General features: G+C 43.1%; 1 protein-coding gene across 11 annotated transcripts in view; it reads left to right on the plus strand.

The window, feature by feature from the left end:
* The window catches only part of PDE9A (phosphodiesterase 9A), a 98,363-nt gene that overhangs the window by 58,490 nt on the left and 13,352 nt on the right, over positions 1-26,521 (plus strand). For 10 of the 11 annotated variants that reach the window (XM_045002556.1, XM_045002555.1, XM_045002560.1 and 7 more), the window contains 6 exons: positions 7,946-8,027; positions 11,440-11,514; positions 18,196-18,282; positions 21,118-21,222; positions 24,609-24,691; positions 26,030-26,186. In XM_045002556.1, the coding sequence (XP_044858491.1) occupies positions 7,946-8,027; positions 11,440-11,514; positions 18,196-18,282; positions 21,118-21,222; positions 24,609-24,691; positions 26,030-26,186 (589 nt within the window). The remainder of the gene's footprint in view (positions 1-7,945; positions 8,028-11,439; positions 11,515-18,195; positions 18,283-21,117; positions 21,223-24,608; positions 24,692-26,029; positions 26,187-26,521) is intronic. The other variant, XM_045002557.1, reaches the window with a different exon arrangement.

The following is a 26,521-nucleotide window of genomic DNA, read 5'->3' on the forward strand; positions in this document are numbered from 1 at the left end:
CACAATAAATACATAACAGTTCTTCTAATTATGATCTCACACTTCTGCAAAATGTTGACTTTCAATTTCAAGTAGCAATGAGGGATTTCCTTCTAAATTCAAGGAGTCACCCTACTGATCAGCTATTACCAAGTTTAGACTTGCTGTAATTAAAACAACAGCAGAGGGAATTGTATCTTGTTGTGGTACACTAAATCAGCTGGAGAGTTGGATCTTTATGTCTCCGAAATATATCATTAAGATAAACATATCGGCAACTAAGAGATTATTAACACTGCTGGTAGAGTTATTAAAGAGAAATACACCAGGCAATTCAGACTTTTGCTAAAAAGGGTATCTCCTAAGTGAAGTTACCTATGTGTGTCATCTTGAAAGCCTTTCACTTTTGTTCTATAGGGTCACACTTTTTGGTCCTTAAGCAGACAAATCTTTCATTGAAGTAGATGGGAGATTTGTTCAAACACCATGGAACCTGGCTACATAATAATTTGGTTTTATAATGTTATGATTATCCGGATGAATGTGATGCAAGAATTCAAAAAACACATTTGTACTGATACAGTCTTAGGGCCAAATTCTGCACTGTCATTCTGGTGTAAATCTGGAGTAACCCATTAACCTCAGTGGAACTACTCCAGATTTACAGCAGCGTGACCGACACAAATTTGCCCTGCTGGTTACATAGTGACTTGTTAAGGCAGCTGAGGGAATTTCATTAGCATGGCTAGGAATGAATTTGGCAGCAAAATAAAAAAAATTGTATTCTAATATATGTTAGATTTAATTTGCATACGGGGGGGGAGGCAGTTTGATTCCTGACTTTTTGTAGAGTATGAGTGTGTGCATGCAGGCATGCATAGAGAGACAGAACAAAAAAATATGTTAATACTACATTAAGATTGTACAGTTAATATCACACCAAAATTAGGAAATGCAAAACGTATTGTTCTAACCACAGTCTTGACTCGTTCAGGCTGTACATCCTGTTGTTTTGTGGTCTATATTTTGTAATATGAGCAGCAATATAGTAAGCTATCCATTTAACCAGAAAATCAGAAATAGAAAATACTACATACATTCAATGTAGTCAAGTTAACATTGCTGTGGGACCGAAATGTTGTATTTTTGTGGTTTTACCTGGGCAGTCATAAGGTTGATTAAACACAGGTTTTTTGCATTTAAGTAACTAGGCTTTAAAAGAGAGAACAAACTTGCCTGTGCTTAATAATATGACAATTTAAATGCATCCAATTAGAATGTGGAGTTCACACCTCCTCGAGGTCAGTGGTGCACTGGAGAAGTGAGATCCCATCTTTCCTGCTGCGGTTATTCTACAAGTCTGCAGATCTGTTTACACTGTAATAGCTGCATCTTTGCAGTGGAAAAAGAGAGAAACTTGGGGTCTGCCGCACGACTACAAAATTCCAGTTTTATGTTGATGTGATGCCATTGAAATCAATGTATTACAGAGTGTGAAGGGTGAAAAAAAATTGCTGATTGATTGTGGTTGGTCAAGGCACCCTGGTTCCCCTAAGGCCAGAGGGACCTGTGCCAGCAGGGGCCACTGTTCAGAGGTAGTGGTAACTATAGTCAGCGACTGTTGCTCTTTTTTAGTTCTTTTTAGCCGATCTTGGGCTAACCCCAGCTGATTCTTTTTTCTCCCACATGGGTAGCGGAGGCTTTATTCCCAGCGAGGTGTAGGCAGCAGCTTTAATTACCTAGTTATTGTCAAATCCCGGTTACGTTTCAATCTGAAGCCCTCTTCTTCAAAAGCATGGGCTCCTAGCCAGTTCATTGCACTGTTATCCCCATTTTACAGATGAAGAAGATGAGGTTAAGAGACAGTCTGCCAGGATCATGTAGTAAATCTGGGTATGTCTACACAGCAAAGGAAAAGCCCGTGGCTGGCCCATGCCAGTCTACTCCGGCAGGCAGGGCTAGCGCTACAGGGCTGGGCTCGGGCTGCAGCCCGGGCTCTGGGACCCTCCCGCCTCTTAGTGTTCTAGAGCCAGACCACAACCCGAACCTGGAAGCCTCTGCAGCAATGAAACAGCCCCACAGCCTGAGCCCTGCAAGCCTGAATTAGCTGGCACGGGCCAGCCACGGGTTTTCCTTTGCAGTGTAGACATGCCCGCAGTGGCAGGGCCAGGATTAGAATCCAGGTCTCCTGATTCTCCAGCTTGTACTTTAACCACAAGATCATCCCTCCTACTATGATACTTACTTTACTCCCATGAGTCTTATGAGACTTGATGAGTGGAGTTGACCGCTTTGACATCTTCAGGGAGAAGAACACTGTAAAAGTGCAAAATTAATTATTTGTATTAATTAATTGATTTTACTTTAATTGAGAGTCCGCTTACATCTCAGATTCTCCATTAAACTTACGGCTGCAGCCAGGAATCCCACAAACACACATACTCCCTCTCCCACATTATCAAGGTAAAAGAAAAGTATCAGCTTACTCATTCTTATTTTTAAAGTGAAGACTGAGGTCCAAGCCGTATGACCTAAAAGTGTGCAGAATAAGCCACCCACTGTAGTCATCAGCCTAAACAGATGGCTCTTGCATCAGCAGCTGGACCTGAGCCATGCAGAATATAATCAAAGATCCCAGTGAATTGCTCTGGTTTTCTAAAGCAAGGAAAGTCTGCTCCTTGTGTGGCATTGTCCTTAAGAAGGACCCCCATTGAAGTTGTTGAGTAATTACAAGTAGCTACCAGTTTCCCTAGCAACCTTGAGCAATGACATGAAGGAGTGTTGACTCAATGCAAGAGGAGCTTCATCCTTGAGTTGCTAAGCAAAAAATTCCTCCCCACTGCATGAGGGGCCTAAAAAAGACATCCAAGAGCAATTTAGTGGTTTTCTTTGCACTTCATCCGGCCTTTGTACCACAGTATTTGATTCACTACACAGCTTATTAAAATGTATATAGACATCCTGTAATATTTGAATGGTATAGAATAGAATAGTAATGCTCAACGTATATGCTTTTAAAATGCCCCTCTTGGAGTGTCATCACATACAGTTAGAAGCACATCAGTTTCTTCAAAGAAGAGGAGCAAAGCTCCCTTCCCCTTACCTACACATTAAGGGTCAGATTGTTAATACTGGCCTCTATTTTTTTGCACTTGCAGCTTGTAGAGGCTAATAACATGAAGGTGCTTGTGGGATATAATTTAGGTAATGCACATCAGGTAAGTGCCTGATTACATCCTGGCACTGGTGCAAGTTACAGCAACATGAAGGCTGCTCCATGCTGCTCTGCCCTCTGCCCGCAGTAGCTAGTTTCAGCCAGGTGCAGGGATGACCTGGCCACACCACCTTTTCTCCTATCATACCCCTAGCACAGGGGCTTGGAGGAGTGTGACTTATGAGCCATTAATGTGCCTGTCCTCCACCTGGGGATTCCCCCTACACTAGACAGGAGAAACTGACTGGTTAAGCTGAGTGTACAGAGTTTAGTACCCCTCCCCCTCAAAGCAGCATAAATCAGCTGTGGGCTAGTGATGAATCTGGCCCAGAGATTCCCTTTTCTCTTGCAGGCTCTGCTAATGAGGAAGGCTGTTCTTGTGGTTAATGCATTGGATTGCATCTCAAGAGATGTGGGGTCAGGTCCACGTTCTGCCACAGACTTTCTCTGTGACCTTTGGCAAGTCACTTAAGGTTAGATCCACAAAGGGATTTAGGCACCTAACTGCTACTTCAGGTGCTTAAGTCCAAAATTTAGAACCTCAAAACCCACACTCAGCTACTGCTTAACCCTGTAGGTAACTCAATTTCCAAAGTGCCTAAAAATCTGGCAGCGGGCATGTGCACAGCTGCTGAAGTTCTGACACCTCACTCACACTTAAACCCTGATGGGATCCTCAAACCAGGTGTCCCCCACTATCTCGCCTGTGGAGCCCAACCCTGTAGGTGTGCTCAGATGGTGCCTTGGAGTAGGCCTACCATAGAATCACAGAAGATTAGGGTTGGAAGGGACCTCAGGCGGTCACCTAGTCCAACCCGCTGCTCAAAGCAGGACCAACACCAACTAAATCATCCCAGCCAGGGCTTTGTCAAGCCAGGCCTTAAAAACCTCTAAGGAAGGAGATTCCACCACCTCCCTAGGTAACCCATTCCAGTTCTTCACCACCCTCCTAGTGAAATAGTTTTTCCTAATATCCAACCTAAACCTCCCCCTCTGCAACTTGAGACCATTACTCCTTGTTCTGTCATCTTCTACCACTGAGAACAGCCAAGTTCTCCTCTTTGGAACCCCCCCTTCAGGTAGTTGAAAGCAGCTATCAAATCCCCCCTCTCTCTTCTCTTCTGCAGACTAAACAGTTCCTTCAGCCTCTCCTCGTAAGTCATCTGCCCCAGCCCCCTGATCGTTTTCGTTCTGTAGTGAGGAGCCCAAAACTGGACGCAATACTCCAGATGTGGCCTCACCAGTGCCAAATAGAGGGGAATGATCACTTCCCTCAATCTGCTGGCAATTCTCCTACAGGTCAGGCCCTGCACAAAACACAATGTAGAGACAATAGCCCAATGGTTGGGACACCTGGGAGTAGGAGACTTGGGTTTCAATCCCCATTCTAACTCAGAAGAGCAGAGAATTGAGCCCAGGTCTCCCACTGGGTTATGGAGCATTCTGGGGTGGGACTTCCTCAGTCTCTGTCGTTGAAGCTGTTCCACTTTATAACAAATACTTAATATCCATTGAAGCCGGAACTGGCACCTGACTCTCCCACATTCCCACTGAGTGCCCTAGCCACTGGGCTCTCTCTGGCCAAGCAAAGATGACTGATAGACACACAGACTCGACCCCCCACCCCATTCCAGAAATACCTCATAGCCCAGTGTCACAAACAGTCACCAGGGAGAATTCATAGAATCAAAGAATATCAGGGTTGGAAGGGACCTCAGGAATTGAGGGCCTGTGTTCAATTTCTTGCTCTTCTCAGGCAGATGGAGGATTTGAACTTGGGTTTCCCACATCTGGGGCAAGTGCTCATGTAACAGGTGATCTGCCCGTTTAATAGCCCAGGGTGGTGGGGGTAAGAGGGAGCAGCTATCCCTACCCCAGCAGACATGTGGTGGGGTCAAGCTGACACAGCTGATCAGCACTTTAGGATTGGCCCATACTCTTGTCTGGAATATAAAGGAGAGCTCAAGCCATGAACAGGGTGTTAGGTGAGAGAGGATATTCTCTGACAAACAGAGTAGATGGGCCAGCTGGCCCTCTGGAGCTCTGCTGAGGTCAGAAAGGGCCCTACCCTGAAGCCACCGGAGGCCAGAGGACCCCAGTCCGAACCCTTAAGCAGACTGTTATTGGTGTTGCTTTTTGTACACTTTTCTTGCTTTGTTTGGAAAGACAATAAACAGAGCCTGAAGAAAAGGACAGAAACCTAACCTGGGTGTGACTGTCTATATCCCCAGCTGGTGATATAGCTAGGGATATAGAGCCTACAGCTCTAATGACTGGGCAGTTGAGTAGAAGGGGCCTGGCTGAACTTCCTCCTCAATTTTTTGCAAGAAAGGGCTGACCTGGCTTAGGTACCTAACTCCAGGAGCAGGCATAGGCACCGACTCCATGGGTGCTCCAGGGCTGGAGCACCCATAGGAAAAAATTAGTGGGTGCTTAGCACCCACCAGCAGCCAAGCTCCCCTTCTCCTCCCAGTCCCTCCCGCCCACCAGCGGCCCCGCTGATCAACTCTTCCCCCTCCCTCCCAGTGCCTTCTGCCCGCTGTGATCAGCTGTTTCATGGCATGCAGGAGGCATTGGGGGGAGGGGGAGAAGCAAGGATGGAGTGTGCTCAGAGGAGGAGGCGGAACTGGGTGGGAAGAGGGGGTGGTGGAGCAGGAGTGGGAAGAGGCAGGGCAGGCATAGGGCTTTGAGGGAAGGGGCGGGGTGGGGCCTGGGCCGGAGTGGGGGTGGGAAGAGGCGGGGAAGGGGTGGGGGCTTGAGGGAAGGGTGGATGGGGGCGGGGGCAGAGCTGGGGGTTGAGCACTCCTGGGGCCCGGAGGAAGCCAGCGCCTGTGGGAGCAGGATCACAGCTGTGAATTCCAAGTGGAGATAGGTACCAACCTCTAGGCACCTAAATCCCTGAGAGGGGTAGGGTTGAGGCCACATCCTTCTCCTGGGTATTTCCTATTGGCTAGCTTAGGCGGCTCCCTATTCAATGTGCTGGCTTTTGTAGATCCCATTTCTGGGCACCTAACGCTCCTCATGTGTTGTATAGGGAGCCTGAGCGCCTGACTCGGGGCTGTGGGTTCCAGTAGAAGGCAGAGCACCTGAACTTAGGAGATGCAATGCTAAGCCTAAATCTCCTTTGTGGATCTAGCCATTGGTTTCTCTGCGCCTCAGCACTCTGCCTTTTAAACTGGGATAATAGTTCCTTCCTTCCGTACTTTGTCCGTCTTGTGTATTTAGATTGTAAACTCTTTGGAGCAAGGACTGTCTTATTCAATGTCCATACAATGCCATCACCATGGAGTCCCAGTCTCAGCTGGGACCTCTATGAGCTACTGCAATACAAAGAGTAATACTATTACTGTTCATGAACTGATTGTCCAAAACAGTCCTAAGAAATCAATCTCTGACCTCACCAGTGATACTGCTAATGCATAAAGCCCGTGTTCAGTACTGATCACCATCAACCAAAAGCCAAAATTGCTTTGCAAAGAATACAAAATACAGCAACAGAGATGATAGCAAACATCAAAATACAGCAACAGAGATGATAGCAAACAAGGAAGAAATTAGAGGGCTGGGATATTCACACTGGAATAGAGGATACGTTGTGACATAATAGAAATTTCCAAAATTATGAAAGGAGGAAATAAAGTTGATAGGTTGTTTTGATTTTGTTGGGTTTGGGTTTTTTAGTTTTCTTTGTTTTTTGCTTTTTGTTTTACTATTGGGTGTTTTTAAAATAAAGGGGATAATCTAAACATTAGGACTCTAGGAATAAATGTCAAACTCAAGCATAACTATTTTACAGAAAAGATAATAAACAGATCGAATCAGTAGAATGGAAAGATTATTAAATTAAAGAGTATGAATGAATTTCAAATACACCTATATTTGTTTCCAGAGAGTTTCTTGGATATTATGGTGGTCTCAATTATATATTGCCTCATACAGGGGTAAGAATGACTTGGCCCTGATTGTTTCTTATGATTAGAGAAAATGAGATTGTTAGGAGAGATTGGGAAGCAGTGTAACTCTAAGGGTATGTCTACACTGCATTGTAAACCCAGGTCTTTGGGACCTTGGCTTATGGGTTTGGTGTTTCCAAGCCTACGCTTCAGCTTCCACACTGCATTGTAAACCTGGGTTTACAATTGCTGGACCCAGGTCTCACAGCCATGCCAACACATCCATATCGCACCACACAGATCTTCTGACCTCAGTCTGCAGCTTGAGCTTCATCCACACTGCAAAATCACAGGGCTTGAACCTCAGTCACAGCAGGACTTGGGCTCGGAGCCACCCCCTAGTGCAGTGGTTCTCAAACTTTTGTACTGGTGACCCTTTCACACAGCAAGCCTCTGAGTGCGACCCCCCCCTTATAAATAAAAAACACTTTTAAATATATTTAACACCATTATAAATGCTGGATGCAAAGAAGGGTTTGGGGTGGAGGCTGACAGCTCGTGACCCCTCATGTAATAACCTCGCGACCCCCTGAGGGGTCCCGACCCCCAGTTTGAGAATCCCTGCCCTAGTGGGTCCTAAAACCCAGGCATCGAGTGCTTGCTAACCCAAGATAGACTGATTTGTGTGTGAATGGAAGTGGGGCTTGGGCTCAACCTGAGTTAGAACTCAGGCTTAAGATGCAGTGTAGACATACCCTCTATGTGACCACATACCAAGATATTTTAATATAGTCAATGCTACTCAAGAGAATGCACCTGCTGTTGTCCCAATGTTGAGGGCTGAATTTTTTATTTGCAGGACCAGCTGTCCCTGTAAGTACAGCTTCTTAGATGACAACAAGAAGTTGACACCCCGAAGAGACGTACCATCCTATCCAAAGGTACCATAAGATGCTCTTTGTTTTCAGGATATTAATTTATAGAGCATGTCTTCCCATGAGGAGCTGGAATACAATGCATGACTTCCCATCACTCTATAGCTTAATTGTTTAGATCACTGATTTCCAAACTTTTTCCCACCAAGGACTCCTTTGGCATCTGACTAACTGTCTGAGACCGCTTTCATTTTCTATACTATTGGAACAACCCCACCAGTGTGGGAACACCCCTGCCAGCGTGACCTCTCATGTACAGTGTGCGAAAAGTCACGCTGTGCTGAGGATGTCATTTTGAGTACAAAATAGCATCCTCCATGCAGCAAAAATACCGGATTGCTGTTCCAGCATGTTCCAGCCTTGGCTCAAGGGACGGACCCCCACATGACCCATAGCAAATCCCCCACAGCCACCACTTTGGGAACCACTGGTGTAGATGGAGGGCCTAATCCAAAGACCCTGGAAGCCAATAGAAAGACTCCCATTGATTTCAATGGGTTTGAAATCCGACCCACAATAACCTTTAATATTCGGAATCTCATTAATGCTGAAAATGTTACTGGATTCCTGAAATTTGTCGAACATTTAGTGTTCTGTTTTATCTAATGATACTTAGTCTGCAGGCTCAGAGCAACATTTATTATAGTCTATAACTTTATTCTCTATTCTGTAATGGCGCCTCTACTTTTTTTCCCCTCTCAGTGAATTATTTTTCAGTTAAAGTAATTGATGTAGTCCTGGCATCTGTCTCTTGAAAATGGATTTAATGAGCTATAAAATGTCATTTCCATTTTGGCTTTGCTTAATGTATATGTGTTGTTGACACTACTAACACATGCTTTTTCAAACTGCTCTACATTCCTTTGTTCCACGATATGTAGACGGCAACAATACCTTAACTTTTTACCCACTGCTAGAACGCTTGGCTTCTGAGGTTAACTATTACTGTTGAGAGCTGCACTAACTGAACACAGTGGTAAGCTGTTGTTCCTTTCTGCCTAGAGCCAAAGGCTTTTTATTGCTTGGTTTTAGGAGAAGTTTAGGTTTTGTTTGCTCTGTGTGTGACATTTGTTATGGCTTTAAATACTGGATTTGTGTGACCTCAGGCATGTCACTTGAAACAGATTTGGTAATTACAGTGCTGTTATTAATTAATACATCAATATTGCTAATTTAAAGCTGTCTAGCAAAACTCTATACTACAAATAAAGTATCATGCAAACACAAGATTACTGCCTTCCGGAGATGGAGAATTAATCCTCAAATGTAATTCTTGCTTGAATTAAATAACAATGTAGTGGCTCAGATAATTTCATTTATATTCTCAGTATAGTATACCAAAACTAATTACAGCCAACTATGGTAAGTGGACCAATTAAGCTACTAGGTTGACGTATTCCAAGAATATTTTGGTCACGTTGTCTCAAAAACACAGTTCAATAGTGGTTAGATACCTTACACATCTTCTAATAATCTAGAATTTTTTACAAATTGCCAGCAATTGTTACCAATCCAGTAACAACCCAGAACACTGGGGGTCTGTCATAACTATAAAGGGAAGGGTAACAACCCTCCTATATACAATACTATAAAATCTCTCTTGGAAAAGGTTAAGAAGCTCAGGTAACCTGGCTGACACCTGACCCAAAGGACCAATAAGGGGACCAGATACTTTCAGATCTTGGGGGGAGGGGCGGAAGGCTTTTGTTTGTGCTCTTTGTTTTGGTGGTGTTCGCTCTTGGGACTAAGAGGGACCGGACATCAATCCATGTTCTCCAAATCTTTCTGCATAAGTCTCTCATATTTCAAACTTGTAAGTAACAGCCAGGCAAGGCGTGTTAGTTTATCTTTGTTTTCTCAACTTGTGAATTTTACCTTTGCTAGAGGCAGGGGCGGCTTCAGGAACCAGCGCAGCAAGTGCGTGCCTGGGGCGGCAAGCCACAGGGGGTGGCCTGCCGGTCGCTGTGAGGGCGGCAGTCAGGCAGCCTTCGGTGGCATGCCTGCAGGAGGTCCACCAGTCCCACGGATTCGGCAGCAATTTGGCTGCAGGTACGATGAAGGCGCGGGAGCGGTAGATCACCTGCAGAAACGCTGCCAAATCTGCGTGACCAGCAGACTGCTCGCAGGCGTGCCGCCGAAGGCTGCCTGAATGCCGTGCTTGGGGTGGCAAAAAACATAGACCTGCCCCTGGCTAGAGGGAAGTTTATCCTTGTTTTGTTGTAACTTTGAAACTAAGGCTAGAGGGGGTTCTTCTGGGCTCTTTGAATCTGATTACCCTGTAAAGTTATTTTCCATCCTGATTTTACAGAGATGATTTTTACATTTTCTTTTTAATAAAATCCTTCTTTTAAGAACCTGACTGATTTTTCCATTGTCCAAAGACCCAGAGGTTTGGGTCTTTGATCACTTTGTAACCAATTGGTTAGGATATTATTCTCAAGCCTCCCCAGGAAAGGGGGTGTAAGGGCTTGGGAGGATATTTTGGGGGAAGAGGAACTCCAAGTGGTCCTTTCCTTGTTTCTTGTTAAATCACTTGGTGATGGCAGCGTACCAGGTTTTAACCTAAGCTGGTAGAAATAAGCTTAAGGGGCTTTCATGCAGGTCCCCACATCTATACCCTAGAGTTCAAAGTGGGGAAGGAACCCTGATGGGGTCAAATGCTTAAAGTGCTGTGAAAAAATGTGTGTGTGGGGAGGGAGAGGTCTGTGATCCTCTTCACATCTGCTCATCCCGTGCCCCCAACTTCCAAATCAATCCTGTCTCCCCAGCCCCATCACCACGACCACCAGCCCTGAGCTGCTGGTCTCCTCCTACTCCCTCCTCCCCTTCCCCTTCTGTGAGAACAGTGTCAGCTCCTGACGGGAGGGGGAAAGAGCCTTGCCTGCTTCCTGCAGAAGCTCTGATTGGCTGCACTTCCGCAGGATGCAGGCAAGCAGGGAAAGCAAGTAATCAGAGGGGCTTTACCCCCGGGGGTACTAAAAATGTGCACCCTCGGTGACCCAGCTTGCTTTTTAGAAATGTTCTTTCCAGGGTCTGTGTCCTGTGCCAGCCCGGCACACTTTAAGTCCTGCTGGAGGTTGAGTTGGATTTTGTTTTGGAGCTCTGAGTACACAGTAAACAACTGCTTTGCTGCCTGGCACCTGATTGAAATGTGGGAACCCTTGAGAAAAACAGCTGTTCAAAATAACAATATAAATCACCTGCAGTTAAATATTTCATCCCCCCAAATATGAAGAATTTAAGATTAAAACCAACAAGAGACAATGTATTTTGCCCAGTCACGGCTGAGGCACTACATTTGGGAAAATTAATTAATGGTACGCTGGAGAACGTCTGATGAGGGCAGAATGCACCTCCCACAAAGACATGAGGGGAACTCAGTAGTGGTTAATAATAGACACTGTCTTTTTGTCTACAGTACATGCTGTCTCAGGAGACCATAGAAGCACTTCGGAAACCAACGTTTGACGTCTGGCTGTGGGAGCCCAATGAGGTAATGAGGCAATGAGTAAACAAGTTGTTGGTACTTGTGGCTTATCCCATGACAGCACTGAGACAGTCAGGAAAGCCGTCTTCAGTATCTAGCAATGGAAGCCTAACGAAGGCAATGCGGAAGAAAGACCTGGCCTACACTCAGGAATACCCTCTGTTCATCAACTGGCAGCCAGAAGTCAATGAGGCCACCTGGGTGCTGACCCCAAAGAGTAGAAATTAACATGCAACGGATTGCACTGTCTGAGCTCATCGTGCTTTACCCCACTTACAAGTAGGGATGCGCCTCGTTCGCTCAGTCGGTACAAACCCCTGCATGCCCTTCTCTACACTAAGGCTATGCCTTTACTGCTTAAAAGGGGGTGTTTTTACATGGCGATAGCTAACTCGAGCTAGCTATAATCCTAGTGGAGACAAGGCACCATAGTTCTTACCTTGATGCAGTTAGTCAAGCTAAACCCCAGGTGGAGGGCATAGGGATGACCTCATCTAGCTAGACAGAGCTAAACACTGCCTGTGCCTTCACTCCACTAGGATTTTACAGCAAGATAAACATACCTTTTTTGCAATGAAGACATAGCCTTTGAGTATGTCTATGCAATTAAAAACCCAGGGTTGGCCCGTGCCAGCTGACTCAGGCTCATAGGGCTCAGGGACTGTTTAATTGTGGTGTAGACATTCAGGCTCGGGCATGAGCCCAGGCTGTAGGACTCAGCAAGGTGGGAGGGTGCCAGAGCTCAAGCTCCAGCCTGAGCCCAAATGTCTACACCGCAATTAAACAGCCCCTTAGCCTGAGCCCTCTGAGCCCAAGTCAGCTGGCACCGGCCAGGCATGAGCATCTCATTGCAGTGTAGACATATCCTTAGAGGTCAGCACCTGGCTGGCTACACCAATTGCTGGATCAGTGCTATTCCCAAAGGTAGATGAGGCCAAAAATATCCATTCAAGAAAGTTTTGTTTTTTCCTTTTCAGATCCTCTTACCTAATACATATTTTCATGATTCCTCAGCTCTTAAGTTGAAATTTGCTGTTTTAAACACGGAATTGGTGGATCCAGGTAATATACCTGAAATCTAATTCTTTACTGAGTGAATCATTCTGGAGTGCAATAATTTTTGTTCCCTAAAAGTGCCAAATAGTTTGTCCTTATTATAGAACTCCTTGTTTATTTCTTCATAGTCCAAATATTGGTAATGTCATTCAAGGACCAGTGCAACAAAGTTAATGCCAGCCTGTGTTTTTTCATGCCATCTAATATGAGTGAGTCTATGCCTATTCAGCAAAGCACTTAAGCACATGCTTAACTTTAAGCAAGTGATCAGTCCCACTGAAATCAATGGCACTACTTACCTGCTCAATATTAAACAAGTATTTAGGTGCTGTGCTGAATCAGGGCCTGGGTGCAGACATTGATTTGTATGCTCCTGTACAGGGATGTTGGTGTGCAATACATTCAGAGGAGATGCAAATCTAAGTGCACAGCATATTATTATTTATTAATTATTAATCATCATCATCTATGTTATGGAAGCTCCCAGGAATCATTGTTGTGCCAGCTGCTGTACAAACACAATGGAAGAGGATGCCCCTTTTGTGGAAAGTTATAATGTGAAACATGATTCAACCAATGGATGTAACAAATGATAGCACGGAAAGGGAGAAGAAGGACATAACTAGATCAGTACAATAGCAACAAAACAAAAAAGGAGAGTGGAGTTGCAAACTTGCAGCACAAATTACATCTTCAGCGAAGTGTTATGCAAACAGGAGCCATTCTGCTTCAAAATCGCTAGATGAACATATTCCATGACTAAGCAAATTTCCAAAAATTAAAAAAAACCAATATGAATAACGTTCTTCATTTAGTTTATTTGTTAACATGCTTCCAGTTAGTAGGACTAACTGGAGGACTTCTATGTGGTTCAGAGTTCAGTCTCCTGTTGGTTGTTAGAATATATGGCCATGCACATTCACATAGAAGGTAACAGAATTTTCACCGCACACTTCTTGCCAGTTTGAGGAAGATTCTTTATGGTTATTTTTTTTCCAGGCACCCGTAGTTAAGCATCAAAGTCATTTACTAGTCAGGCAAAACGACTTACCCACCATCTTTCAAATATCTAGTCTGTGATGTCTTTACTGCCATAAGAATTACAACGTGCCAGGTGGATCATAAAAATGTTGGCAGATTGTTTAGCAGACCATTAATAAAGAGTAGGACTAGGGGAAAAAAACATTATCCATGGATTTTTGTACACTGAAGCACAGTATTTTAACAGCATAACTCATTCATCGTAATGGGAACCATTACATTGTGGCATGCACACTGATAGCATGAGGATATGGAGATTAGGAACATACCATATGTGGGATTTAGGCTCAGAAACAATCACACAAACCATTGTGAGCACAATACCATATGGTAATGTCTGTTGACATTTTCACCCTTTTGACTCTGTTTTATGTTTACATGAACCATTTCAATTATGTTAACGCTTACTTAACAGTAAGTGGTGGTTTATGTGGCTGATTTTGAGCAAGTAGGTTATAAATCACCATGCTAGAATGTAACCAGTGCATAAGGCAATAACGTAATGGTTTGGTGTACAGTATTTCATCAACCCACCTGGATAATCTCTTGCTCCCTGAGGAATATATGACAATATAATCATATTTTGTCCACTGGGGCTAAAACCTAACCTTCTCTTATGCAGTAGTAAGTGGGGTGTTAGTCCCTTGTTCCCTTCTAAAGCAGCTTACCGGATCAGTCCTGAGTACAGTCGAGCTACGTGCAGAAGGAGGACAAAGAAACGAGGTGACCACTTTCTGTTTGGAGTATGGAGCTGCTCAGGGGATAGGGCGCACTCATAAATTGACTTCCTGCCCACACTGAGTATCTCTGTGAATCTGTTGCCCCATCTCTCCCCAGACAGGGCTAGCAGACTATCAGAAGTTATTGCAGCCATAGGGCTGCAAATACCTCACAAGGAGCTTCCCCATGGAGATTGAGAGGAACCAGAATGGCTCCTTACTCCAAGCCTTTAATGGCCCATGTCTTTGGAGAGGGGTACCATGCTGCATATATATTTTTAAACCCATGTTACTCCTTACATCCTTGAACTGGTCCATAAAGGTCAGTATCTTTTTCAAATCCCTCCTCAAAAGCCACCTCTTCCACAGTGCTTACAATGTATCTGCCAATAGATGATGCCTAAGCTCAGCCCTGAAGGGAAAGAAAGGAAGGAAAGAAGCTTACCATATACCTGTACATTAACAAATCATATGTGAAAATTGTATATATTTTCAGTGTTGCCAACCCCAAATGTTCAAAAATCATAATGCCCTCCCAAATTGTGAGATTTTTAAATTAATAAATGGGAGAGGAGGGATGTTATTTTCCTTCTGGCTTAACTCCCCTCCCCAAGGTTCTCATGTTTTCACCTGATTCTGGGAGCTGGGGCTTTAAGAAAAACTCCAAATATTGTGAGACTCACAATAAAATCACAAAGAGTAGTCAACACTGTATTTTAGTATTTCCTTCTCCCCCACACTTCTTTTTCCCACTTTTCTTCTTTGATCCCAGTCCTGCAAGCTATTTCATGCTGGCAAACTACTGTGCCCAATGAGTTCAATGGGGCTCTGTGTCAGCATCACTGTGTCCCTTCCACCACCCCACCCCCCGATCACCAGCTAGCAGAATCAGGGCCTTAGACTGTAAACTCTGCAGGACAAGGTGTGTGTCTACATCTGTGTACAGTCCCTTGTACAGTGGAGCTCTGATCCATATTTGGCCTCCGGGTGCTATCACAATGAGTAATTGAACATAAATAATGTGCCGGCTTTTCAAAAGTACTCAGCATCCAGCAGCTCCTCAAGGGAGCTTCTCATTAACCTTCATGGAGCTACTGGGTATATATTTGCAGATCTTGCCACTTCATTTAGGTGCCTCAATTGAAGCTGAGCACTTGAAAATCTGGCCCAATTATAATAACCTGTAAATTGGCAAATTGGTTAGGCAGGGTGGGGACAGGTTGTGTAGCATCTCCATAATGTCATCATCCAGGCCCAAACTGTGACAGACAGATATAAAATATATAATAGATGTGCAGTATTTATAAATAACATTTTTTCTGTTGGTACTAAAAGTTTGAATTTTCTGAATTTTGTATCTGCCGAATTTCAACCATAATGTTGTCATTTTGCATCAGATTTCCCTTATTCTATTATTATTCATACAGAATAGAAAAGGAAATATAAGAAAAAATGACAGGGATCCTATACTGAACCAAAAGATTTAATTTGCCAAGATCCAAATATACACCTGCTGAATAGTTGCACTAGATGCAGTTAAATCGTTAAGAAAAATAAAGCTCAGCAAATGTGAAGTATGCTGCTTGTTTCATTAGCAAAGAGTGAAGTGGAATGCAGGTCAAGTTAAATAAATTTAACTTTATTAGACCTTGTGCCCTGCTCTGTCCATGTGGCTGAGCAGCTTCCAGCCAACCTCTCTGCATTGTCTGTTCTACTGGTGTCTCATCTATAACAGTCCCTCCAGGAACATGGGCCCTCTAACTCAAGTTCTAGTGATAATGATGCCCTGCTTTCAATTTCTTAAGAACATAAGAACGGCCATACTGGGTCAGACCAAAGGTCCAGCAAGCCCAGTATCCCGTCTTCTGACGGTGGCCAATGCCAGTTGTCCCAGAGTGAATGAACAGAACAGGTTATCATCAAATGATCCATCCCCTGTCGCCCGTTCCCAGCTTCTGGCAAACAGAGGCTAGGGACACCATCCCAGGGCTGTCCAGAGGGGGCGGCAAGTGGGGCAATTTGCCCCAGGCCCCACAGGGGCCCCGTGAGCCCTGGCCCGGCGACAGTCTGGGTCTTTGGCGGCATTTCGGCGGCGGGGAGCCCTTCAGTGCTACCGAAGACACGGAGCGACTGAAGGGCCCCCCACCGCCGAAATGTCCCATGAGCCCTGGCCTGGCGGTGGTCCAGATCTTCGGCGGCGGGGGGCCCTTCAGTGCTGCTGAAGACCTGGACTGCCACCAGGTGAGTACAAGCACCGCAGCTCCCCTGCTTTGCCTCAGGCACCCTGAATGCTCTGGATGGCCCTACACCATCCCTGCCCATCCTGGCTAATAGCCATTGATGGATCTATCCTCCATGAACTTACCTAGTTCTTGTTTGAACCCTGTTCTAGTCTTGGCTTTCACAACATCCTCTCGTCTTCGCATAAAATGTTCTACCTTGTTAACTAAAATCCTAGCATGAGTGCAGTCATATTGATGATTTATGCTGGTATAGCTATACCAGCATGGGAAGGGAAATAAGCTGCACTGGCACTTTATTATAACTGCATCTACACTAGCAGCTGTACAGGTATAACTATTTTGGTAATAAATCACAACCCTAACTGACAAAATTATACCAGTACAACTTTTCAGTGTAGACCAGGCCTAAATCTTTGTTTCAGTAACAGGCTTTGTTTTGTTTGTTTGTTTTTTAATGTATCAAACAATATGTTCTGGCTTTGGGTACCAAAGAACCAAGCATAATGCTGTAAAGCAAAATTGTGATGGTATTATCTGAGCACCCATCAGTCTTCTGAGATTTTTCATGCAGTTTTGTGAGGAAACCTTTTTAATTCACATTGGAATGACGCAAAGCCAGCTGTAATGGAATTTTACTAAACATGTTATTAAATTAAATATGAGCTGACAAACATAGGAAATTTCACTAAAGGAAGCAATTTTTTCGGGAAGCTATGCGTGCCTAAAAAATAGGGCTTTAAAATTCAGATATCACCTAGGACATATTTATAACATTATTCCATGTCACTATAATTGAGATGCAAAAACTGGGTCAGGTAGTCTTACACCAAGACCTAAGTAGCATATAAATAAGTTATTTTCTATATTTCCAGACACAACAAAATCTAGACTTGGAATGGCATAGCTGATCTAGTTGTGTTCTGTTCTGAAAACACGAATGAATGTCATATGCTGTTGTCTTAAACAATGTTTTGCCTTTGCGTTTTGGTATTCACAGATTCATAGATACACATCTATGTAGGGAATATGCACAAACCTGCTCTAATTTTGTAATTTTACTGTCTAAGGGTTTTTTTTTAATGTTTAGTCTATTGAGGATACTTGATTTTTAAAAAATTCCAGAAAGTCACACATGAATTAGATGTGCCCACTTATCTAGAATGCACTCTACCTCCAGCCACTCTTATCTTCTGTTGTCATATTTCTATGCACTTGGGTCCTAATACAAAGTCCATTGAAGTCAATGGAAAGGCCACCATTGACTTCAATGGGCTTTGAATCAGGCCCATAAACTAGTTCCATTAGCAAAATCAATTTACTTCTTCATGAGGTGATATAGTTTTGATTTTCATGAGCAATGATCACTAAGGAGCTCTTGGATGAATTAGGGCCCAATACAAATCATATTGAAGTCAATAGAAGGTTTTATTTTGTCTTCAGTGGGCTTTGGATCTGGTCCTTAGTGAACTGGTTTTGATCTTGCAATCTTTGAACAGCTTTGTTTCATGATTAACAATAGGGCTCCATTAGACATCAGTGTTTGTAATGTGAAGATTTACATTACATTGTACTTTGTGCTTTATAAACAACAGTGATTAAAACAGTATCCTGGCTATTCATCATTACAGATGCTGAGTTGTTTGGAACATATGTACCATGATCTCGGATTGGTGAAAGACTTTAATATCAACCCCATCACACTGAAGAAATGGTTGGTAAGTATTTCTTTAAAATTCCCAGTATTTGTGATTTTTAAAATACAGCTCCGAATCCTGCAAACACTTCCTCATGGCATTAATTTTATTCAGATGAGTAATCCCACTAAAGGCAGTGGAACTACTCTCACGTTTAAAGTTAAGCACCTGTCCCAGTGTTTGCATGATCAGGGTCACAGATTACATGTTTTAGAATAGCTGTGTATTTGTTTTCTTAATTCTTGATTCTGAGCTTTCTGTGGACTCACTGCGGCCAAATTTATTCCTCGAATAAGTCAATTGTTAACATGGAAAAAATGGATTAACACAGGATGCTTCAAGGCTAGATACTAGGTACAGTGTTTAATATTAATGATCCGAAAAGGGAAGTGAGTAGCGAGGTGGCAAAATTTACAGATGAGACAAAGTTATATAAATTAGTCAGGACTGGGTAGACTGAAGAACTTCAGAGAGACCTAAATAAATGAATTGGCAACTGAAATTCAGTGTCAATAAATTCAAAGTAATACACATTGGAGGGAAAAAATTAAGCTACTAGTATGCTTTAAAAGGTTCTAAATTAGATGTGTCGCCTTAGGAAAACATCCTAGGCATTATTGCAGACAGTTCAATGAAGACCTCTGCAAAATGTGCTGCGATGGTCAAAAAAGTTAACAAGATATTAGAATTCCTAGGGATTGGGATAGAGAATAACACAGAAAATAGTATGGTGCCATTATGTGAATCAATGATGTGACCTCATTTGGAATACCTTGCGTAGTATTGGTCACTATATCTCAAAAAGGATATTGCAGAATTAAAGAGGTTTCAGAGAAGGGTCACCAGAATGATTAGAGTACATTCTATTAAATTAAAAGGTGGTAAATTCAAAATAGAAAATGCAATGCATAATTAGACTCTGGAACTCATTGCCACAGGAAGTTGTTGAGACCAAGAATTTAACAAGATTCAGAAAGAGATTAGACACATATAGATATCAATAATACCCAGAGTTATCATGATAAATGCTAATACATTTTTTTTGGAAGAGACATTACATCTCATGTTTCAAGGTTTAAGCCAATCTCTAACATTATAAATGAGGTAGACCTAATATGTGGGATAATCTGCCCCCCCACTTCCCTGTGGGGTTCTTACATTTTCCTCTGAAGCATCTGGTATTAGATGGACGTTGGGTTTCATTGAGTATCAGTGGTGCTGGAACAGTTTTTGGAGTGGGGGTGCTGAGCTGCACCCCACTTTCCCCCTCTGCGCCCTTCACCGCCCCCTATAAAAATCTGAGTGTTACAAAAATTCCTTTGCAAATATTGGCTTTTCAAAAAGGGATGATACAGTCCCTACTTCCAGGTGCTGATATTTTCCCAAAGCCTACAGTGTGCTTAGCGTTGAACTCAGCTGGACAAGAAAGAGCTACCTCACTTTACTTGAACATTTCCTTTCTCAGTCCCACATTCACCTGCCTTAAAAATACCACCGAGAAACTGAGGAACAAGATGACTATTGCAACCAAATATTTTTAATAGCTCAACATAAAGGGCTGATACAACTTCTGAATCAGGAATCACATTTAATGTTCTGACTTCCACTGATCAATGCATGCATTACAATCATGTTACCTTGCACAATGAATGTGTATGCAGGAGCGCCGCCAGCTTTTTTGGCGCCTTAGGCGGCGGAAGGTCCCGCCCCCGAAATACCGACGACGACCGGGGCGGCCGCCGCCCCCCCAAATGTTAGCGCTCTAGGCGAGCGCCTAGGTTGCCTAATGGGTTGTGCCGGCCCTATGTGTATGACCCACATTTCAGTGCAGAAGTTGTATGAGATGAGGTTTATAACATTTGAGGAGATCATCAACATATAATTTTTAAAGTTATTTTCAAAAGTCCTTCTCTACTGAAATAGAAGCCAAACAACACAGGCCTGGTTTTTCAGAAGTGCTGAGCTTTCCCAGCTCCCATTGACTCCATCTGGAGGTTTGGATGCTTAGAACATCTGAAAATCAAGCCCAAGAACAAGCAGCTTGATCCTGCAGGGTGCTGAGGACTCTGGTCCTGATCCAGCAATGCACTTAGACTCAGTTTAACTTGAAGAATGTGTGTAATCCCACATGGGCTAGTCCCATGCTTAAAGTTAAGCACATGCTGGAGGCCAGAGTGCTGAGCACCTTGCAAAATCAAGCCCTAAGTGTGTGGAGCTCAGTAGTGCTGGGGATGATTGGTTGTCTGATAAGATGTCTTCAATGTATATTTGTAACTTAAATAAATATTACATTCTTGCCTTTGAAGACCACAGGGCTGACATTCAGATTATGTCAGAAATGAGTTCTGTGGCCTCTGTATATTCCTAAGTGGGCCTTTGTCCCCAGCACAGTTTGGCAGACTTGGTGGTATCTGCTCAGGAGAGATGCAAGACCAGAGCACGTGTTGTGCATCAAGACTGGGAAAGCTTGCTATTGCCTGCCTATTCTACTGGGTGAGGCAGATAACAAAGAGAGGGACTAGTGACAATCTCTGGCCTCATATTGCTCACGTGGCTGGGGAAGGAATGCCCCCTGGTGCTTTTCAGTGACTTCATTAGATGGTTCAGGGATTCTGTTAATGAAATTTTCATGGGGAGCCATATCTAGTTCTCCTCAGCTAAAAGCAGGAGGGTGCTGTTGCAGGGCTGTGTGTTGTGATGTCTGAAGGGGCAAAAGTGGAGAATGGTGTGGGGCTCCATAGGTCTCACATAGCGACGCGCAGGGCCGCGAGGGAGAGCGGGAAGTGCCTGGACTCAGAGCTTCCCATTCAGAAACAACTCTACAGTCAGTAACTGTTTTACTCCCTCTTTTTGTAGCTGTGTATTCATGACAATTACAGAAACAACCCGTTCCATAATTTTCGGCACTGCTTCTGTGTGACTCAGATGATGTACAGTATGATCTCACTCTGCAATCTCCAGGTGTGTCTCTAGCTTGTCCACATAGCTATCTGTATTTCTGCTTCTATCACTAGATAAATATTCATCCACTAAGCATCATAAAACCCAGGACATTTTTCTTCCAAAAAGGACCATGGTTTTGTTTGTACATGACTCATTAATTTATGGAAAGCAAGCAAGAAACTTTAGGAAACCTAACTATAATTAGTTATAGTGGAAAGAAAGGCTGGTCAATGGTTGGGGAACTAGCCTAGGGTTTGGGAGACTGGGTTCAAGTCCCTGTTCTGCCTCAAATTTCCTGTGTGACCTGGAGCAAGGCCCTTACCCTCTCTGTGCCTCAGTTCTCCGCCTGTAAAACTGAGATAATAGCACTGCCCTACCTCACAGGGGTGTTGTGAAGATAAATACATTAAGATTGTGAGATGCTCAAATATGACAGTAATGGGGGCCATGTAAGTACCTAAGATAGGTAGGATGGGTCTCAAAAGTTTAGATAAGTATCCATAAGCATAAGAGCTTTACCAGAAATGACCTAAACTTCTGGAAACTCTCAGCCTTGGATAGTCCCCTGCTGGCTCCATCCCCATGAAACTAGTCCCAGTTCCTATATCTTTGCTGATCAATGCTCCTTCCTCTTTTCTCCTCTTCAAGGGAAGAGGACTTCTCCACTCCTCCTGTGTGGTACTCTCTTCAGTGGAAAGCCATGCAGCAGCCCTCCCCTCTCTCTCCCTTTCACCAGAAGCAGCAGCTGAGGACAGGATCCAGTAGTGTCTCCACTGAGTGCTTCCTCACACTCCACTCATCTGGCTCTTCCCCAGTACTTGTGTCGCAGACTCCTTCACCTTCACTTTCTGAAGCCCCTGAGCCAATTAAACCTTGTGCCTGCCTGTGCTCCATCAGGGCATTCTGGGGAGCATGTACCAGGGAAACTCTAGACTCTCTGGAAGCTTGACAAGAGCTGCAGCACCAATGGCCAGTACAGAGGCTAAGCTGCCACCTAAGGAAGGAAGGAGTTTTACAGTCTTCCTCAAAAGAGGATCTGCCACTGTAGATAAGTGGTTGGGCTGTTCACAGGACATGGCGAAGAGACTTAATGAACAGATCCAGCCATGAAAAGGAGGTTGTGTTTTGTTCTGAAATAAAAAAAAATGTTTCCAGTGAGTTCTTATTTCACCCTGATTGGTTCATCTATGTCTAATTATAATGAGAACCTATAGCCCTAGATTATATGAAAAGTCATTATTTAAATCACTGAATAAAATGCTCAGTCATTTCAGAGACTTTCATTTAGTCATCTAGGCCTGAATCAGCAAAGCACTTAAGCACGTGCTTAACATTAGGAAAGTGACAGAGTAATCCCATGGAGACAAGGGATAGTCCAAGGTGCTGCACCCCTAGAGCTCTCACTAACTTCTTTGGGATTTGTGAGCACTCAACACTTCTGAAAATCAACAAGACAGCTGGATGACTGGCATGCCCCATGGAATGAATTAAGCTTTAGTTATAATATAATAGAATCCTACAAATAGGAAGACTAGAAAACATCTCCTTCTCTCATCCTGTCAAAGATATCAGTGATCCAGGGATGTAGTAAAATGACAGATTTCCAGACAGTACACCTCTACCCCATTATAACGCCACCCGATATAACACGAATTCGGATATAACGCGGTAAAGCAGTGCTCCGGGGGGGACAGGGCTGCGCGCTCCGGCGCATCAAATCAAGTTCGATACAACGCGGTTTCACCTATAACGCGGTAAGATTTTTTGGCTCCCGAGGACAGCGTTATATCGAGGTAGAGGTGTAGTTGTGACTGAAGTATATCTTTCACGGGGGTAGTTGTGTTAGTCTGTATCAGCAAAAACAACGAGGAATCCTTGTGGCACCTTAGAAACTAACAAATGTATTTGGGCATAAGCTTTTGTGGGCTAGAACCCACTTCATCAGATGCATGGAGTGAAAAATACAAGAGCAGGTATAAATACATGAAAGAATGAGGGTTGCTTTACCAAGTGTGAGGTGAGTCTAACAAGATAAATTAATTAACAGGATACCAAGGGAGGAAAAATAACTTTTTAAGTGGTAAGAGAGTGGCCCATTACAAACAGCTGACAAGAAGATGTGAGTAACAGTAGGGAGACATTAGTATTGGGGAAATTAAATTTAGGTATTGTAAGGACCCAACCACTCCCAGTCTTTATTCAGGCCTAATCTGATGGGATCCAGTTTGCAAATTAATTCCAGTTCTGCAGCTTCACTTTGGAGTCTGGTTTTGAAGTTTTTTTGTTGAAGAATTGCCACTTTTAGGTCTGTTATTGAGTGACTAGAGAGACTGAAGTATATCTGACCTTCAACAGCCCAAGGGCTGGCCTCTTTGATTTTAATCTCAAATTTAGGTCTCCCCATTTAAATTGACCAAGAAGTAGAAAAAACCATCAAGCTAAAGTTGTCTCTTCCTTGTCACTACTTCTCCAGAAGACCCCCAAATGAGAGCTCAAAGAAAGAGCGCTTATTAAAGCTGGAAGAACCATTCACAATGTATTAACGTAACCCTTTCCCTGAATGCAGGTAGTCTGACATTTGTATGAATTTGGGGCCTGGTCAAAATCCCAGTGAAGTGACTTTCATGGTCTATGAATTGAGACTTCATTCACTATATAAAATATTTCAACAAATGTTTTCTGCAAACTAGATTCAGCCTATGGGTTCCTCATGAACCACTCACTGAGAATATTGCTTTGCATATTCTATGTTCACGATTCAGATTTATTCTGTATGGTCACCTTTGCCAGGTGTATTTTTCCCTCACTGGATGACCTAACATTTCTAAACTGCTTTCACTTCCACACAAAACAAATTTAATTTCATCCAGAACCACATTTTGTTCCATGGTAAAATGAATCCCAGGTACTGGCAAGAATTTGTGTTCTTGTGGATATTCATATGAGCAAAACTGCTTCCACAAACATTCATCCTCTTTGGAAGTTGCTGAAATGTTTATGAAAAAATTTCCTCACTCTCTTCCCATCTCTAGTTAGTGTGAAAGATAATGGTATGTAAATTGTCTTCCAACCCTCCCTCAGCTAGTGTAGACACTGGAATGATTTCTAAAGGCCTGAGTATTAACATCTTTGTGCTTTAAAACATAATATGAATATGAGTAACTCTCAGACAAAATTCCACTGGCCTCCTCCAAACTGCTTCTATTTTCTGCGTCAAAGCCAAATCTGAGTCATTTGTTGCTGCAGTGAACAGTGGAATCTTCTTTCTTATCTGCAGTACATTTAATTAACGAATAATGGTTAATTTTACCCAGATGATTTGTTTTTCTGAAATGTGAATGTGTTAGGAGGAAAACAAGTATAGAAATTGTGAGACACTATATTATTATTTTTTTCTATTGCAGGAGAAATTTCCCCAAGTTGATATCTTAATTCTAATGACTGCCGCAGTATGCCATGATTTGGATCATCCAGGATACAACAACACGTATGTGTGCCTTTTATTTTTTGTTCCTTTCAAATATATTGGGAAAACAATGCAGATCAGCATTTTCTTCTCATATCCAGAGCAGAGAGTAGGGCAGCTGAGTAGGAATCTACCCACAATGCTCTGCTATCATGGTCAAACACTGACAAGGACAGAGCCACCACTGGTTAGGCCAGGGGTAGACAACCTATGGCACGTGTGCCGAAGGCGGCACACGAGCTGATTTTCAATGGCACTCACACTGCCTGGGTCCTGGCCACTGGTCCGGGGGGCTCTGCGTTTTAATTTAATTTTAAATGAAGCTTCTTAAACATTTTAAAAACCTTATTTACTTTACATACAACCATAGCTTAGTTACATATTATAGACTTAGAGAAAGAGACCGTCTAAAAATGTTAAAATGTATTACTGGCACATGAAACCTTAAAGTAGAGTGAATAAATGAAGACTCGGCAGACCACTTCTGAAAGGTTGCCTACCCCTGGGTTAGGCTATATGCAACGCTAGCCATTAGCTTACTCAGTCCTGAGCTGAGGGTGCTAACTCTGCTAAACTCTGAAAGGAAAATGGCTCCCTCTTCAATTTTCTCATAAAACGTACGTATTTTCCATTAAAGGAAATTGGCAGCTAGAAAACATTCTCAGGTCATATTCTTTTGTTAATTATCCTATGTAGCAGAAGAATGGTCATATGCTTGAGACTCAATTACATGGGAAGAGTTTTTGGTTCTTTTCCCAGCTCTGCCAAAGACTTTAAACAAAGCATTTAACCACTGTCTATCTCCATTTGCCCATCTATACAATGAAGATAACAGCTAGCTGGCAGGGGTGAGCTGAAGGTTACTTCATAAATGTCTGTAAAGCACAGTGTGAGCCTCAGATGGAAGGTGCTCTAGAAGTGCTAAGCATTATTACTTCTGTGTGCTTGTGTGAACTATATATAAACTCTAATTTATTTGCAATCAGCTATTAAATAAGGGCCTGATCCAATTTGCATGTTGCTCCATGAGCATCTTTCCACTGACTTTACTGGGAGCTAGTGGGAGTCAAGCCTGTGAGCTAAAGAGAAGAGTCCTCTCTATCCTTCCCACATATGTTTTTAAGTTATAGAAATTCAGTAATAACAAGTAAATAATGAGAGTCTTTGAAACTATGTGGAAGTATGATCATTTTCTCAAAAAATTATTTGGATTTAATATTAACTGTTGCAATAAATAAATAATTAATTGGGTATTTACAACAATATACATAAAAGTAACCAATATCTAATATGTAATGTATGTTTTTAAGTGTTGGGTGTAGGCAACATGTGAGACCTCACTAATTTCCTTCACATCAGCTACCAGATTAATGCCCGAACAGAGCTTGCAGTGCGCTACAATGACATCTCCCCACTGGAGAACCATCACTGTGCTGTGGCTTTCCAGATCATTGCCCAGCCAGAATGCAACATTTTCTCCAATGTCACTCAGGAACAATTCAAACGGATAAGACAGGTATGAACGCTGATCCAGAAGGGAAACTACGACATGCAAACCGTTTCAATGTGCACAAATCTGCCTTCTGTACAGAATAATTCCATCAAGAGGTTAGAACTGATCTCAAATAATCTCGAACTTGAAGTAACACAGGGAGATTCCTGGGCTATTTCTCTAGCAACTCTTGTTGGACTGTTGAGCCGACCTTCCTTGGGTACCAATGAGCAAAGTTTGACTATTAAACTTATACTCTTCTGTGTAGAAACTTACATTATGAAAGGAGTAGTTGGGATGTGACTGTAACTAGGCCAACATGCTCATATGGTAACAACTTAACCATTAGAAGAACATTG

The sequence above is a fragment of the Mauremys mutica genome, chromosome 1 (genome assembly GCF_020497125.1).
Source record: "Mauremys mutica isolate MM-2020 ecotype Southern chromosome 1, ASM2049712v1, whole genome shotgun sequence".
NCBI classification, from domain to species: Eukaryota; Metazoa; Chordata; order Testudines; family Geoemydidae; genus Mauremys; species Mauremys mutica.